At 36.1% G+C, this 19,361-nt stretch overlaps 1 protein-coding gene across 1 annotated transcript; it reads left to right on the top strand.

The window, feature by feature from the left end:
* The first annotated feature begins 463 nt into the window (after nucleotides 1-463).
* LOC306769875 (uncharacterized protein) lies at nucleotides 464-14,691 on the top strand. Its single transcript, XM_079258624.1, has 6 exons — nucleotides 464-605; nucleotides 3,711-3,839; nucleotides 4,835-4,993; nucleotides 5,288-5,466; nucleotides 9,101-9,216; nucleotides 13,280-14,691. Exons 1-6 carry the CDS (start codon nucleotides 533-535, stop codon nucleotides 13,452-13,454), a joined length of 831 nt encoding a protein of 276 aa, XP_079114750.1. The 5' UTR covers nucleotides 464-532; the 3' UTR covers nucleotides 13,455-14,691.
* Nucleotides 14,692-19,361: the final 4,670 nt, after the last annotated feature.

Genomic DNA, 19,361 nt, shown 5'->3' with positions numbered 1-19,361 from the left:
CTTCACCAGCAGTTCTTTTATGATTTATTATAATTATGGGATTTAGCTTCTCCAACATGATTGAAAGAAGTCCTGGAGAATTACTGTAAAAAACTGTCATGTTATAACATGTTGAATTCGGTTGTTTAACCACCTTTTCTCTCCCTGAGCTTCCTATGATTTTTAGTTTTCAGATTTCAGCTGGGACAAATGTCTGCACGCGCTCGGCTCCTTCCCATGTGTGGACCAATAAACCAGTAGAACACTGAATAATAAACCAGTTAATAATGAAACTATCAGGTTGTAGTATAGTATAGTAGTGTAGTGTAGTGTAGTGTAGTATAATAGTCTTTGGTGACACGTCGAAGCTTTCGTATTTCCCCCTTTTTTTCCCAAAGACATTTCCTCTGTTGTCATTACCGGAAGCGCGTTTCTGGTTTGTTGGAGTCAGGAGGCAAGTCGGAGACAGAGACAAGTTTTCTCCCACAGTCACAGAGAACATCTGCTCGGTCCCCTTTCCCGGTGAAACTGCAGACCACTACAGCGTGGAGAGATGTACTCCAACCTGATAGACAACGAGGGGAGTCAGGATGAGTTCAGCCACCGGCCAGACGTGCAGATCAGCGGTAAGATTCTGCTCCAAGTTCAGCATTTTAACCAGAAACTCTCCAAACTCCTTTCTGTTTGCAAAGTTCAGCGTTCAAACAGAAAAACACACCATGAGGGCATTTTAAAATGTATTTCCCTCATCATGTTTTGCTTCTTTACATATTATTTGTAATTGTTTTGCTTTTTAACTAATTTATATTTAATCCCTCGTTTCTCTTTGATGATATAGGTCAAATAAAGATAAGTTACACAACATAACTTATTGAAACTAAAGTGCATTTATAATGTTTTCCCCCTTTATTTCCCACCAAAGTCCAAGTCATTTCTCTCATAACTCATCATAACTTACAATTTTAAACTGCAATTGTATTTATTAACATAATGACTGACCTGAGTGTTTAGTAAAGTAACTGATATGAATGTGCTATACAAGTAGTCTATTTTCTAAATATTTTCTAATGTGTTACGAAATTAAAACAAGTGAACATATTACATTCGTGCATATATGCCTACCTTTAGTTTTATTCCCATAGTTTCACATTTTCACTGAAACAGCAGCAGCAAAATCCAAATAAACGCATGAATACTGAAAATTAAGACTTGCATTAAATGGAAAGAACACATCATTGATTAAAAATGAGAATGGAGCTAATGAACGCTAAATTAAGACCAAAGTAAATGTTTCATAAAGAATAAATCATTTTTGTTCCCCATCAGATTATTTTATTTCCAAAGTGAAGAAGCCAATCTGAAATCCTCATCAGAATCCTCCTCCTCATGTTTATGTCTCTCACAGATTAACTTTTTAAAAAAATTTCTTTCCTTCCTATAAATCTTTGAACATCTTTTCTTCTTAGTTCATATTTCTTCCTCCCGAATTTCAAACAATCTCCGAATACAGTTTGGGAATTATTTTGTTTTTTGTACCTCACCAGTGCTTTGCTGAGCCGTTGGGTCGTAGTTGATCCATGTGTGACCTCAGCAGGTAAAGATGCAGTGAGAGTATTTCTACATTAAACATGACTGGATGAAGACAAAACATTTGGGTTTGTTGTTTTTTGGGATAATTTTACTACCATGTCTGTTTTTCAGTGTTTATATGAACATGTTTGAATATCTTTGCAATACCTGCTCTGATTTCATTTTAATTTGTTTTGTGTTATTATCACAGCTTTTTTTCTTTTTATTATAATTTTGAGTCCTTAAATGTGCATTCATGTGTGTGTTTTGTGATATGTTGTACCTTTGTCTTAAAAAAAAAAGACACTCATCTTCAGGTGTATTAAATTGTCATCGATCTTCTGCAATAAATCCAATATTATTTTCATCATACAGTTTCTATTTCAGGTTGGAATTCTATGTAAAATATAAGTTTTTTATTATTATTATTATTATTATTATTGTTATTTCCAAATAAGTATTTCATATTTGAAGATACTGTAAGCCTCTTTGCTTTTTTGCACCTTCAACTTATTAAAGCACCAGAAAAACAAACTTCTTCCTCCAAAAAATAGATTTTTTTCATAATAATAAAACACACTGCTACACATTGAGCTCCTTTTTTTTGTACTATGTCTCCTTGCAGCCACTGACATGTGATAAGATAATATTAGTAGTAATTTCAAACCTAGGAAAGGCTCTAACATATGAGCCTCATTATACATTTTATTTGCTGCTGCCTTTCAGGTTTCCCAAGGTGACCTCTCTGATAATATAAGCATAGAATAAAAACATCAGATCATATTAAAACAAAGCATCAACCTAGAAAGAAGTGCCTGGTTGGATGTGTTTCCAGTGTAGTACAGGGCAGAACATCTGTAAAACATAGTTATTATGAGCTTATATGGTGACAGTCACTCCGTCCAATTGATTCTGCAGGAAACTGAAACAGTTTTGCAGATTTTGCTGGTTTTTGCATGAGAGAAAAAGGTCAAATATCACAACAGTTGTACCACTGCAGCACCAGAGAACCAGCTTGTCCACATTTCTTCTAAAATCCTGAGAATAAAGCACCTAAAAAAACAATATGATAATACACTAACGTCTGTTGTTCATTAGAAATTATACAAAACAGAGGAAAAACAGAGGCAAATCTCTGGGATCTGTACAGAAATGTAATGAAGCAATCAAGTATCGTTAGTCATCTACTTATCACTCAGTAACAAATAAAGTGTCCACTGGTGCATATTGATTTAATTCAATCATTAACTGCACATCTAAACAAAGCTCAGTGACATTAAACAGCTATTTGGCTCTCTGAGGAGTCCCATGTGTTGCTCTACGTCCAGTCAGAGCAGTCGGGGATTATTAAAGGTCAGTAATGTTTAGAATATTTCAGCAGACGCTTTATTTCAGTAAAAACTACTTGGCTTGGTGAAGGAAAAGTCCACGTTTCCCAACCTTAACATGACAGCATATAAACATGATATGGATAGCCGGATAGCATAATGGCACAAAAGTCATATTTTCTGGTTTTGTAAACAATAATGCACATGTTAAACAGATTTTACAATACAGTCTAAATATGATTTAAGCAGTTATGAGGCCAATGCTAGGTTACCTTGGCAACCCAGTGTCTTGTTTTCAACCTTTCAGTGTCCTCTACTTCCTCAATATGTTTTTTTTTTTCAACATAAACACACTGAGATGTGGAAAAGGGAAGTTATGATGTTGGAACAGGCATGGAGATGGAGTCAATGACCTGCTGACAAATCAAAGCTATCTAAAAGGAACTGACTTTGGAAAACATTGTTATTGTACAGTTTTGAGTGTTTATTGTGAAACCATCTGTTGTGTGATCACATGCATTCACTGCTGCAAGAGTTGCATTTTTTTTTTTTTCCAAAGATCACTTTTCTCACCATCTGTTTCTGCAGGATGTCACATGGAAGATGAGTAAAGTTAAAGAAGATTTTAAGGCAAAACTGCAGGGCTGTTTATGCTGATGTGTGCAATATGTGGTTATGTTACAATCTTACCTGCAAAACTTGTGTTTTTTTGGACTCATGCACTGGGACTCCAGTCAGAAAGGCGCCAGCCAAGATACAAACCACCATTTTTACATCAATATACAGACAAAAGTTTTGTTTTAATCAAACTATTGTCTCACTTATGTCTTCCAGATCACCCAGTGTACCCAGTCAGAGTGGCCCCCAGGTTGAGTGGCCCTGGACCCTACCGCTTCGCCACCATCTGCCTGGCTACACTGAGTGTGGTCCTGCTCATCTCCATCATAGCCGTCACTGCACGCTGTAAGTATACAACTCATTTCTGTCAGTCTGATGTGTATGTAGTTTTTATGCATACTTCAGCCGGCAGTGACACTTTTACATGTTAGGGAGTTAAAATCAACATGATAAACTTCTTTTAAAAATACATAAAGCATAGTTTATGTTTGTGTCTTTCAGTTTTTACATATTCCGAGTCTCAAAAAACATCTACTCAGAAATGAACATCATTAGTTTTCAAGTTATTGTAAGATTTTAATGAAGGGAAACATTAAAAACTGTAAAACTATTACAAATATTGACAACGACATGCTTTAACCTGTTTGGCTTCAGCATGCAGAAAATGTTAACACTTGTTTTATGTTCTTCCAATACAGAAGTTCGCATACTGATGATATTTTGCAGACATTTTCAGAACAACAAACGGTCATAAAATAAATATTGGTATTGCACAATGCAGATAAACAGCATATGCATGAGTTAAAAAGATTGCGTCATTATTTATTTTATCGCTTAGGTTTTTTAATAATGTCATCAGTGTTTTGTTTGTGGTGTTAAATAACTGCAAGGGGTTTTTTCTGCAGAATAAGTACTTCTGTAACATGCTGTTTCCTCTCATTCACAATTTATCTTTAAACAACACTTTACCGTGTGCAGCAGTGGTATCCAGCAGCTTTTCCATGTATCCCTGCTCCAACACAGCTGACTCAAATAATGTTTGTGCAGAACCTGATAGGCTGTTAGATCCATTTAATTTGATTCAAGTGTGTTGAAGCAGGAATACCTGGAAAACCTGCTGGGTTGCAGTCCTCTAAGGACCAAATGCTCAAACATAAACAGTTCATGCTGCTTCAATATGTATTCTGTCATAAAATATATGCATGATCTGTATGCATAAGTTAGTTCAGACAGTCTGAAATAATTTGTTCCTCTGGTCAAGTTATAAAATATGTTCCAAAAACCTGCACTCAGAAAAACCTATTCTACATGCATTGTCCCTATTTTAATGTCTTACACAGACAAGAACAGACCTCAGGGAAACGGCGAAGGCACCTTTGAGAAGGTGAAGCAGGACGTAAACCTGACAGCTCTGATTACCACCATCATCAAACTGCAGGAGGAGAAGAAACAGCTACAGAATGAGAAGGATGAGCTGCTGGCCAAACTGGCCACCAAAGGTGCATTCCTCTGGAACAAGCTACAGACTGTAACGCTGTCAGGTTTTCTGCTCAACAGTTGTTCAGATGTTTGTCGCTGGCTGACATCGATCCTTTTCCCTGATCCTCTTGAATCTGTCGTTTTAGTGTAAATTGCCAAAAACTTATTTAGATTTTCAACCTTTTTACTTGTAAAATTATTGTAAAAACATTAAAATTATACTGAATGATTTCATTTCTGTATGAAGAAGAGGATATTTTCATTTTTGGAGTTGTGTATCAGTCTCCTTTTTCTTGTTTCTTGACTTTCTTCAGTCGAGATCAAACCGACTTCGAAGGCGACTCCTGGCTCTGAGGTTTGCCCCACGAACTGGCATCTCTTCAACGACAGCTGTTACCTCATCTCCATGGAAACGCTGTCCTGGCATCACAGCAAAACGTACTGTCAAATGAATGGAGGTCACCTGGCCATTATCCTCACAGCTGAGGAGCAGGTACAGCGTGAACAGTTGCACATCGGCGCTACCGCATCTTAATTTGGTCTTTTTTTGAAAAACGGAAGTTTCCTTTAAGTCTGCTGCAGAAGAGATTTCATTTATTTATATTTTTATCTTCATCAGGTAAATAAGCAATTCCCACCACTCATGTAAAGAAAAGTTATAACACCAGTATACAAGTGTGTGTTGTGTCACTACACATCAGAGTACAATGGATGATCTTTAGGGAGAATTATATCATCTAAGAAAAGTGTTGCCTGTTTACAAACTGATCCTAAACTGAAGCTAAAACCTAACAGGGAGCTATTGAGCAGTTCTTACCTCTCTTTCTCAGACATGGATTTATATCAATTCATATAATATCTCTTCCTCTGACGGGTTTTTTGTTAACTAAGAAATGCCCTGTTAATGTTTAAACAGAGAAAATCCTACTTCTTGGCTCAGGCCCAGTTCAGGGTCTGCACACTTCAAAGTCTGGATTTGTCGGCTGCATACGTTATTGTGGCGCGCCAAGTGCTGTTCCCATTCAGAGGCTCCTCCCTTCAAATCTGCACTACATTTGGCTCCAGATTAGCTTGAAACGTAGGCTACAAAAGATGCATCCTTCTCCCTTTCTCCCAGAATTTATTGCTTGTCCGATAGAAAACAAAAATGAGCAGAGCGTCAGTGTAAACACACACACACACACACATATTTGTCCCTACAGGCAAGCTGTGATGATAGCAGCATTGTGTAAATTAACCATAAATGAATTTATGTACAAGCGTCTAACCAGGATTATTTTTCCCTGAAGTTAACGTCAGCTTGACAGGTCGAGCTGTCAGCCAGAGGAGAGGATCAACAATTAGATCAACTGGTATATGTAGTTGTCAGGCAACGGAGGACTGCAGCATTATGGGTAATTCTTATACATCAGAAAGACAGTCTCCTTTCGCTAACAGTAAGCACACTTCAAAGTGTGCAGACCCTGAATTGGGACACAGCTAAGGACTAGCGTGTGGAACCATGCTAGCATGCTAGCATGGCAGTCCTAACTGCTGAAACAAAAAGCTCATAAGATTTATCAGGTTTTAGAAGTTTCCCTTCAGCTAAAACTTCTCTAATCTGCAGGACCAGGACTGAGGATTTGGTTAAGTTGTTTAGTGTTGTTTAAAACAAATGCAAGTTCTCTTCTTTCCAAATTTTAATCTATAATACAGTTTTTATCACAATAGTCCTTATAAACACACTCTGCCAAACATCTTTTGTTTTAACCCTTTATCAGCCACTTATGGAAATACTTGGAAATCCTAAATTTCAAACATAGAAAAGAGTTTTATTGTCATATTGGAGTACGTTGCAAGACTTTAAAACTTCAAAACTATTTTGTCCTCAAACAGCAAAAATTTTATAGTAGTTATTGGTTGGTACAAAGTTTGGAGGATTTTTCTGAAGACTGATCTCAGTGAAGTATCGCTCATATACTCTGGTGTTTGATGACTGGTGTGGAGAACTCAGTTTGCTTCTATGATTTCATAGCAGAGCATGCAGAGGCATTTTGTATGTCCATTGAAGTTCATTTGTATGACACTTCCACTGTCACAGTAATTGTTGCTGCTTTAGTGTGACAGTTTCCGGGGCTTATATATATATATATATTTTTTTTTTTTTTACTTTTAAAGACTCATTGATGTCCATAAAAGGAGCCTTTCATGCGTGTTATGAAGTTGGCACGAATATGTGAATCCCCTTGTAGTGTGTTCCTACATTTGTGCAGAGGCACAGAACAAAGACACCAAAAAGAACAAGATTTCACAATAACAAAAAGAAATTGCTCACACGGAGAATTTATCCTCCAAGCGGACTCTATGCAGACCAGAAAGTTATGTAATCATAAAAACTGCTTAACCGCAGCTCAAAGAGTGTATGTGTGCATGAGGAAATGCTTCCTGTTTGGTTCTTTTTTTTTACATTTTTTTGGATATATATATATATATATATATATATATATATATATATATATATATATATATATATATATATATATATGTATATATGTATATATATATATATATATATATATATATATGTATATATGTATATATATATATATATATATATATATGTATATATATATATATGTATATATATATATATATATATATATATATGTATATATATATATATATATATATATATATATATATATGTATATATATATATATATATATGTATATATATATATATATGTATATATATGTATATATATATATATATGTGTATATATATATGTATATGTATATATATATATATATGTATATATATATATATATGTATATATATGTATATATATATATATATATGTGTATATATATATGTATATATATATATATATGTATATATATATATGTGTATATATATATATATATATATATATATATGTATATGTATATATATATATATATATATATATATGTATGTATATGTATATTTACACAATAGTTTCGAAAGAGATTCTTTACATTTTTGTCTTGAAAAAGATTATGTTTGCAAAAAGGCAACTCATACTACATCCCACATGTTGACCTGATGGCATGTAGTAAAGAAAAACAACTGAATCACTTCCAGCCTATTAAATTCTGCCTCCCAGCTTGTCTGTAACTACTGGAAACCTGTCGGATCATCTTTCTGAAGTCAATCAGACATGAGCATAAAAACATTCATTCATTCATTCATTCATTTTCTGAACCGCTTATCCAACTCAGGGTCGCGGGGAAGCTGGAGCCTATCCCGGCTGGCTTTGGGCAACAGGCAGGGTACACCCTGGACAGCTCGCCAGTCCATCGCAGGGAACATAAAAACAGCAGTGATTTATTTTATTTATTTTTTGTTTATTTAAAAATGGATAATAAGTATCAATTGTCATTTAAAAAATGAAAAAATGCCTGAATTAGCCAAAGGCTGATTATCTTCTGTAGTCCCTGGCAGATCAAGTACATTTAAAACAATAAACGACCATAACAAAAAAACAAGGAAATTTAGAACACATTGAGATCAGTTCAGGAAAATTTATGGCAATATTCCAAAATCTTGACCAAGTCGAGGACAAAAATTATCCACACAGGCCAACACTTAAAGACACGAAAATCCTTGATAAAATACAATAGTCACTGGTGGTTTCATGCTTGGTGCCGACAGTCTCTAACATGTTGCTGTGGAAATAATAATTGCATTAAAAAGGAGAAATAAGGACTATTTCTCCTTTTTCCGCAGGTCTTCCTTAATAAGTGCAGTTGTACATGTTGATCTGTCTTTCCTGTCCTCTCCATCCCAACCAGTGGAGGCAGATGGCTGCTCTCCCTAAGCCGAGATCTGCCGGAGGTTTTCTTCCTGTTAAAGGGGAGTTTTTTCCTTCCCACTGTCGCCTCATGCATGCTCAGGATGGGGGATTGGATCAAAGTCATGACTCGATGCAATCAGTTGGTTTCTATTTTAGGCTATCTATGAATTGGCTTGAAATGATATGATACCACTGTGCACGTCAGGCATTATGCTGACTCCACACATGCAATATAAACATCAGTATGTGTTCAATTTCTTAATAAACCTTAAATAAATAATTTCCTTTCCGTGTGTGTGTGTTTTCTTTTAGACTTTTTTGTGGGATCTTCTTCCCAGAGGACACTGGAACGCCTTCTGGTTTGGAATCACTGATGGAGAAACAGAAGATGTGTGGAAATGGGTTGATGGCACTCTCGTGGTTGGAGGGTAAGTTCACCTTTTTGTACTCTTCCCTCCGCTCCAAGTCTCCCATGTTTTTTCTTCTAGTTGGCATTTGCTATGTTTACTATTCTAAATCATTTAAAAGCTAAAGCGTACAACAGATACATACAACAAAAAATAACAAATGTATTTGATATTTTATACAAAGAACCTGAAGAAAAGGTGGCATGGAAATGAAAGATTAGAAGAATTTTATAGACGGGTAGATGAATGATCTTTTGGCTGCAGCTGATCAGTGATACAGATGTTGTGTATTTGGATAAACAAGCACACATGGACTAAATGTCCAGTGGACTTTAACCTCTGTTCAACACTGACCTCCTGCATACCTGCAGATTGTCGTACTTAGCAGCAGAGTGACGGCTGCCGAGTGTCTAATAGGAAAGAATATGAACACGTTTTCTCTTATAAATGGTCGTTGTAGCAACATAACCATGGATACACCAGCCAGCTTCTGATGACTTAACACACACACTTACACATCCTATTTGAGACAAATCAGGAGTGCTTGATGCCGGATTTCCATTCTGTTTTGTAACATTGTATTAGAACTTTATTAAAATAGAGCAGAGGTTTGTAACGTTTACTAACTAAAGAGACATTTTTACCTCCTGTCCTACTAAATAATCATCATTTAGAACAACAAAACCTGTTGGCTCTAAAACATAACTTGCAGTAAACAATGGTAACTTTTTAATGCATTTTATGTTATTAATTTTATCAAATTAAATCAGGAAACCAAAAGAGTTTGTGTATCTACAAAACATCTCATATTTTATGAACTATTTTATTCCAAGTCCAAGAATAGATGCTCTGAATTTTGATTAATTTTTTAACAGCTTTACAGACATTTAAATTACCTGACTTGCTCCAAAACCTGCAGCTTTAGTTGAGTTTTGATCCACTTCTTCAAGTTTAGACAGCAGACATTACCACAGAAGTTCTGAAATCACTTTATTTATTTATTTATGTATTTATTTATTCATTCATTCATTATCCTAACTGCTTAGTCCGATTAAGGGTCGCTGATTTATTTATTTATTTATTTATTGCTAATTTCCAGCTGATTATTTTTTCCCAAAATGCTGTGTCTTCTCTATGTATCTTCAAATATAATTTTTTTTTTTTTTTTTTTTTAATAATTTCTCACCAGAAAATAAGCTTTAGTCAGGTTTGTTGGCAATTAACATAAATGAAAATGTCAATGGGGAATTACTCTATTTTCCTCAAAAGTCAGACCGGGAGGGGCAGAAGAGCCACATGCAGCTGAAGAGCAATGGTTGCATACCCCTGAGATGGATCCCAAAGATACACCCAAGTACAAATACATATTTAAGTTACTAGTTATATCATTTGTAAAGATGGTGCTCCACTGAAATGGTTCCATGTAGTGTATGTATCCTGAGTACAAATAAAAATAGCTTCTTTGAATAGAAAAAAAATCCTACCTCCAGTGGTCATAAAAGCTACTGCATTCCTAGGTTAAAACTGGCCTTCATTACAAAGACAGTCACACCATAAAAGGAATATATTTAACTCCAGTATATTTAATGATCCAGTTTCAACCCTAAGCAAGTGATTTTCCAGCCTAAAGCCAACCAGGAAATGACACCATTTCATCATAACAAATGCATATACATGCTAATTTGTTGGTAAAGGTAATAGTTGCTCTGTAAAAAGAATGTGTTTTTGGTCAAAATATAATGGTTTGCTAAATCAGAAAAAAATGTTTTCAGAAACTTTCATGTTCTCAGATTTTTAAGGATTTATTAATTGCCTTAAAAAGATCCATACTTATCAGTAAAGACATGATAAAAATGTCATTCTAGAGATTCATGTTAATGTCTAAAGCCTCGCTGGAAGATGCAGATCAGCATTTTTCTGGATGTGAAACTGCCAGAAGCCCTGATCTCTAATTGATAGAAAATATATCAAACAAGGAATTGTCACAACTGTTTTGAGGTGTTTATATGTGTATATTTTAGCTTGTATATTTGAGTTCCTTCATTTTTCCTACTTGTGATTCATATCATGGTGTTTCTGTTCTTCTTTTTTCCTCAGTTTCTTTCCTCTTTTTTCTGCCAGCTCAGCAGATTTTCTGAGCCATTAGATTTTTCTTCCTTGTTTTGAAAATATTAATGGAGGACAAACCTTTGGTTATTATCCTTTGTCTACCATGTTCCTCTTCATCCTCCTTTCCTGATGATGCACTTTGTTTTACTCATATCCTTGTGACTAAGACCTTCTGTCTTCAAAATTTAACCATTTAAATCTTGTATTATCTCTTTACATGATGAATGGTAAATGGACTTGTACTTCTATAGCGCTTTTCTAGTCATACAGACCACTCAAAGTGCTTTACACTACTTGTCACATTCACCCATTCACACACACACTCATTCAACACACTCATACCCCGATAGGCACATCGGGGGGCAGTTTGGGGTTCAGTGTCTTGCCCTAGGACACTTCGGCATTTCAGGGGAAGCCTGGAATTGATCCCTCAACTTACCTGTTGAAGGTAACTTCCTTTGGGGCGGCTGTAGCTCAACGGCAACTTCCTTTAACCTACTTATCTAGACTAATGCATGTTAAAATTAATGGAATTATCATTTTTAAGCTCTACTTATTAAGGGATTTTTTGGTCATTTGTATCCAATCTGAAGGCTCCAAAGTTGTTTTGATCCTACCTTGGCAACTACCGGCAGATTTAAGGAATAGAAATCATCAAAATTAGTGGCTTCTGACCTACATTCAACACTTCATCAAATAGAACTTGCTAGTTTTGGTTAAATTTACTTTTACCTGCAGCATCGTCTTCTTCATGGATATATTTAACAAGGCTGAACAGAGATTTTGCTCCATGTTTAAATGATAGCATCACCCAGTTGCTGCGGTTTTGTCGGCTACACATCCATGATGAGAATCTCCTGTTCCATCACAGCCTAGAAGGACTCCATTGGATTGAGATTTTGTGACTGTGGAGGCCATTGGGGTACAATGAACTCATTGACATGTTTTAGGAACCAGTTGGAGATGATTTGATTTGTGACATGGCGCATCATCTTGCTGGAAGTTTCCATCAGAAGATGCATCACTGTGCTCATAAAGAGATGGACATGGTCACCAGCAATACTGTTCATTTGGCTCCCATACGTCCCGTACCATTTCACCACCTGCAACCCGAGTTATTGATACAAGGCTCCATGCTTTCATGATGTTTCCACCAATTTCTGACCCCACAGTCTAAATGTTGCAGCTTAAAAACAGACTTATCAGACCAGGCAACATTTTTATGTCTTTTATTGCCCAGTTATGGTGAGTCGGTGTGAATTGTAGCATCGGTTTCCTGTTCTTAGCTGCTTCAAGGTTAGTTAAGTTGTGTGGTCTATTCTGTGGACCTTGGTTGGTGTGTATTACCGGTAGACTTCTTGTTGCATTTCAGTCACCTCCAACCAGTCTGTCCATTCTCCCCTGACATCAACAAGGCATTTTGGTCCAGACGACTGTTGCTCAGTGGATATTTTCTCTTTTTGGGAACATACTTCGTTAACCCTACAGATGGCTGTGTGTGAAAATCCCAGTAGATCAGCAGTTTCTTAATACACAGACCAGCAACCATGCCATCTTGTAAGTCACTTCAAGCTTGAACTTTTCTTTCCCATTGTTAACTTTAACAATACCTGCATATTTAAATGCACTGAGTTGCTGCCATGTGATTAGCTGATTAACTATATAAGTGTACCTTGTAAAGTGACCGGAAAGTGTATATGCAATAACGGTGAAGGATAATATTTACGACTGAAGGAGCAAAGGTCAAACCGGTTTTGACAAGATCTTGACATCATCCGCTGAGCCTGCTCCTTGGATCCTCTTTGCTTCACACTTTCCTTTAAGAAACTGTCATTTTAATTTGGGTCTGCATAAACAGAATGTCAATATGGATTCAATACCCACAGATTTATGTAGAAATGTGCATATTTATGCATGATCTCAGTGAGAATATAAACCAAAGAACTTTCTGTTTCGCTTTTTTTCCTAACTGTAGTTTCTGGGAGGAAAACGAGCCCAACAACCACATCAACGAGGACTGTGGCTACATAGTGAAAACGGAAGTGTTGGCGCGCGTGGCGATACGGAGCTGGTACGACGCCCCCTGTTCCATGTACTTGCCCTTCATCTGCGAGAAAAAGGCAGTTCTTGCAGCTAGCACGGATGCCTGAGGTGATACAGCACCTATATCGTCAGAAAACAAGAAGTTTGAGGTTTAGAAAACTGATGTTTGCCAGTACAGTTTCTGCTAAAATCTGCTGTGTTAAGATTCTTTCACAACTCAGTCACATGCTCAGAATCAGCCTCGACTTCGGCCGAAATGCACTAAAATCTTCATTCGTTTGTGTCATCAGCATGAATAAAAACAGGTTTATAGAAGCAGAAAGCAGATTTAAAAATTGCTGAAATCTGCTGCAGCTGCCAGTTTTCATTTCATGGGTTTCCTGTCTAGTTGAAGAAAATTATGATAAACATGAGATGTACATTTTGTACGAATAACAGTGTTGATGAAATTATAAAAATCCTTTTTTTTTTTTTTTTTTTTTTTTTTGTCAGACACTTGGAAAACATCAAATATTTTAGGTTAGCATTGTCTGATTTTTTTTTTCCCACCATTCACTGTGAACATGAATGCAGCACAAACTAAAGCTGAGGATCCACATCAAAACCCATTTTACTTTCATCAGATTAAATCAGCTGACATAAAAAAGAATGCCAGAAAACATATACTATATTATTTTCATGTATTGATTTATTCATTTTCCTTATTTCCCCTGTGTGTCGACCATATAAAAGAGGCTTTTAATCTTTATGCAAACTTTGTCAGTGGACAAAAATTTACGGGGTCGATTAGATCATAAAGGTGAGACACATCATGTGCAGTTCTCCAGCAGTACCTGGAGATGATATTAGACGGTCTCACAAGGCCACACTTCAATGTGACTGAGACGTCCACTCAGCACATGTATCTGTCAGAACAATATTCCTGATGTACCCAAAAATTCAGGCAGAGGGCATGTTTTTTTTTTTTTATATGTGCAAAAGTCAAGTACACAGCATCGTCCACTGACTGCAGAGCCACTGGACTCTGCGTACACTGCAGGTTGTTCCACAGAGTTGCAGTGTATTCTCTTTTGGCAAGTAGGAAATTAAATGAGCATTTTATGGGAAGAAGTTGTGATTTCTTTTAAGCTCTCTCCTTGATTGTGTACACAATGCACTGTTGCTGGTTATATCCATGCCACGTCTGTGTGTTTTAACATTTGTCCTTCAAATTGTGTATATACATATATGTATATGTATATATAAAATTGTGTGTGTGTGTGTAGATGATGCTCTGCAAAAGAATGTTTCTTTCTGTTTCTTTTATCGACTGCTTAACTGTCTGTGTGACTAATTGACCTTGTGAACGGAAATAAATTTTATAACTAATATTTGACGCTCCAAATCTCTTTATTTTACGTCATTCACCTAAATATAAAAAAAGCAATGACTTTTTAATAGTTTTTTTTTTTTTTTTTTTTTTTTTTTTAGTTTATAGTAATATCCCATATTTGTGGAAAACTGTGTCAGGAGGAAGAGCAGACATTATGGGATCATTATAAGGCGATCATGCTGACAGTGATGGGTAGTTTCTGGTTAAAAAGAAAATAAATGTCAAACAAAATAATAATTATCATTTTTAAGCAATTAAATGTGCTAGTTATAAACTAATGGTATAAAAAAGATAAACCAAATCCTTGGACTTTGATTGTATTTGGTGTAACTCCTTAACCTCTTAAAACCCAACTTTTTGAGATATTTACTATTTCTTAACGTGATATGTGCAAAATGTTGTAATGTAGACTTCTCCTTCCTGGCATCCATTAGGAAGGAAAATACATCAGATTTTGTTCAGCTGGATTTTGAGCAAAGTTTGTTCTAAACAGTGATGCAGGATGTATTCTACATACACCCTGTGTATCAAGTGATTGTTGGAAGAGATTTGGGCTGTGTCTCAATCAGCGCACTAACACTACTTTGCGCACTATGTTTCAGTGTGTAGTGCGTTTACACTGACTTTTGTGCAAAAAACTCAGTGCACTGAAAGTACCCGGATGCTGCCCTAAACCCGCCCATAAATGCAGTGTGGAACGATGGACACTTCGCGCACTAAATCGACGCCATTTTGCTGACATAGCGGAAGAGGATGGACTTTCCATCAGTTTACCAGGTAAATAATGGCGGAGTTTAACACCGGTCCAGGCGGGGATTCATTTGTATAAATGTAAGTATTAAATTATTCCGTTATGATTGTGATGTATACTGCAACCTGCTAATCTATCCCTGACGACAGTTATGGATCTGACCATTTGTCAGACTCGGTGGTTAGCACCGTAGGTTAGCACACTGTTAGCAGTTTTTATCCGCTGTAGTGGACGTATACAGGTTATATGTGTTATAAATGATGAATGTTATAGGTTATGTATGATCATTAATCCTTGTTGAACGTCCAGATAAAATATTTTGGTGTTTATAACGTAAACTATTAATACCGATATAGCGCCAGTTTTTAGAGCGCGGTCCGTTACTATGGTTACCACTGATGCCATAAATCTGCATCGTATGGTCAGATCTGAACTATATAGATATAAAATAAACATAGTAGTGAATTTAGTTGGTATGATTATTAGAGTGCAAAGTGTGAGGTGTGTAACTTTCTTCTGCATGGCTCCACCTCGTCTGTCCCTGATTGATAATCGATCGAGTGTGTGTGTGTGTGTGTGTGTGTGTGTGTTTAGTTTACGTTGTAGTTGGTGTCATGTAATATTTACTGAATGTTTCGTGATTTTTGTGTATGGTAATAAATTAATCATTACAAAATATTTAATTATATTAGAAAAATGTAAAGAGGAGTTCATTGTACATCTTCATTATATAGAGACACAATTAGTTTTCCATTCGCCAAATTATTTATTGTTAAGATATAAATGCAATCATGATCTGGGGAGTAACACATCATTGTCATCCTCTGCCTCTCATCAGCCTCACAGACGGTTCCTGGAGATGCTGCTGGTTCTCCTGCTGGTTGTTCCCCAGCTGCCCTCCTGACATCATCATCATCATCTGGCTCCAGAAGGTCACCGCTGCTCATGCAGATGTTGTGGAGGACGGTGGATGTTCTTCACCTCCTTCCAGAGCCTTTAGGAAGACGGACCTCCACCTGGTCTCTAGGATCCTGAAAGACCTCTCCACACACACCTGTCTTCTGACAGGCAGCAGTTGAAGCGAGCTTGCAGGTGGATTCAGACAGGCTGCCTGAGGAGCGTCATGAGGAAGATGGACTGCTACAAGCAAGGGGAGATTCAATAAAGGATTCAATAAAATGTTTCTGTAACAACTTTGCTGCGTCCCTGTGTCTGAGCATCTTCTTTACAGCATTACATTCCCTACATTATCATTTATAATCCTAATCCTAATGTGCACAGCATCAGAGTAAACACCAGTTAAAACAAATGTGCTTAATGTAAAGGAAATTTTTTCCACTGACAATATCTTTGCATATTTAAAAGCTGTTTTATTAGTGTTTTGATTTGCACTTAATTATATTAATAAGCCTGTGGGAGACATGCAAAGACACATGACAGTCTGATGTTGCTTTGTATTGTTAACAACTGAGATAGATCACTCTAGTGTAGGCCATAATATATGATGACACGATACATAAAGTTATGTTTGATGGATTTGTTCATTTCTTTATTACAACTTCCTATAAAGAATTTAGTGGGACGAACCGTCCCTGAAACGATAAGCCAACAATGATGCGAGACTGGCAACAGGTACGCACTCTGGGCACGTATGCAGGCGGGTCATACACGTTAGAAATAAATAAATATACGTACCAACTCATGTTCAGCCAATCGGAGGAGGATCCTTTGTCATCTTTAATGCGATGTAGTTTCATGAGAGAAGCAAATTCATTCTCCTAATTTAGCGCTTTGTTTTACTTTTGGTGGCAGAAGAATTGTGGTCAAATGCGAGTTCGTTACTACCGGTTAGTGCACTACGTCCAGTGTTCCATTTGGGACAGTACTTACCCACCGTAGTGCGCACTACAGAGAAAAGTGCGTAGTGCACACTATGCACTATACACTATGCACTAACGAATTGAGACACAGCCGTAAATTCAATGCCCTCTCAAATATTAATATTTTTCATCACTTTATTCAATTAATGTCTTCGTTGACTTAAATCAGATAATTGAAGTTAGGAAGATGTCTCTTGTGAATAAATATTAGAAGCTTCCCTTCCCTTTCAAGATTTCTTTAACATTTAACTCACCAGTTTGACCTTTGTCAAATGGACATAAATAAGTATGTCCACTTGACAATAATGTTGCTCAATAATACCTGGATGTGCGAATCAGCTGCTGTTACATAAACAGTTGCAGTAACTGTTATGTTTACAGTGTTCTGCACTGCCCCCTTGTGGATAAAGTAGGTAAGCTTTTCTTTTTTCTTTGTACTCCTAATGTAAAGCTGGGAAGGTGAAATAAATCTTTGTTGTTTTTGTCTTAATTAATTAATCTCTTTTTATTTGCTTTATGGTGCTTCTTTTTTGTTTTATTATGTCTTGTAAAACAAAAACAATGCATGCAGTAAACTATCAAGTGCATGTGTGTGCAAAGAGAGAGAGAGAGAGAGAGAGAGAGAGAGAGAGAAAGGAAATGGAGCACTGACATAAGATATAATTGTGTTAATAAAGAAGTTTCCCTCCGGTCTTTCTTGTTGTTCTCCAGCAGATGGAGCTGTGAATACAGCATAACATGTTAAATATAACAGCAGAAATTGTCTTCATGAAATATTAAACACGTTTATTATTATTATTATTATTATTGTTATTATTATTATTATTATTATTATTATTATTATTATGTTTCCTTTATTATTGTTGCACATCTTCTGATGATTAAAATAGGCTTTAGAGCAAGTCTACCTTTTGAGAAAAAACCTTTGTAAAGTCCTAGAAATGAAAAACAAAACATTTGAGTCTTCTGATGAATATCTTTTTTTACTCAAAATTTCTAAAAGACTTATTTATTTTGTATGCATGTCATCATACAGTTTGAGGTTGCATATAAGAACAAAGATTTTTCTTTTTCTTTTATTACTTTATTTGATTGTGACATAAATAAATAAGATATGTTTGAAATATAGAAGAATTAGTGTAAATAGAAAACCTAAACATAGCAAAATAATGCACAGTCAGGTTTAATTTAATGTTATATGTGTTTATATAAGATATGAGGACTCAAAATGGTCTCTAATACTAAAACAAGTCCACTTGTCCCCTACTAAAGCAACAACACTGTCCTTTATTTTCACAGATTGTCTTCATTTCTATTCTCTCATAAGGTAATCATGTTAATTCAACTATTAGGCAAAACAAATATAAATCTATCTATCTGATCCAAGAGACCTACTTTCTGTGTCATCTCATCCACTTTCTATCTTCTCAAAGTGCACTAAGAGCATCTCTGAATGAAGAGGCCAAAAGCAGAGAGAGTTAGAGTGCAGGGTTTTACTCCTGAGCTCGTTACAACAGGGCGATACCAGGAAGTCAGCAAGCCCTTTTCTGTCGCACTTCATTAGCCTGGATTACAGCCTGAGACTTACGAGGAGGGGGGTGGAGGAGCACAGCACCTCTTATCTCACACTCTGTATCAGAGATCTGTCAACATGTCAACTCTTTTTCATCTGTTTCAAATAGATTTTATCAAAAATATTCATGAAGACTACATGGATAGAGCAGGGCATTTCACAACGCACAACAAACCTGAATTTTGGGTATAAATATGTATTCCACCACAGCTAACTTTACAGCTGTTTTCCTTAAAGTAAATGCAGGAGGTCGAGTTTCCACACACTGCCTTTCCCTGAGTGCCTCCAGCTTTTAGAGGTGAGGTGAGAGTGTGTGCAGAAACATGTCTACTCATTTAAAAGTGCCTCACAAAACATTTTTAATTTCTTCCAAGTTTTCTTGTTTAAAAATAAATATATTTTCAGAAGGAGCAGGTGTCATCACTTTAATAGGCTTTT

Source organism: Telmatherina bonti (genome assembly GCF_933228915.1).
Source record: "Telmatherina bonti genome assembly, chromosome: 19".
Taxonomy (NCBI): Eukaryota; Metazoa; Chordata; class Actinopteri; order Atheriniformes; family Telmatherinidae; genus Telmatherina; species Telmatherina bonti.
The sequence above is the reverse complement of the archived record's forward strand: the minus strand, read 5'-3'. Positions and strand labels throughout refer to the sequence as shown.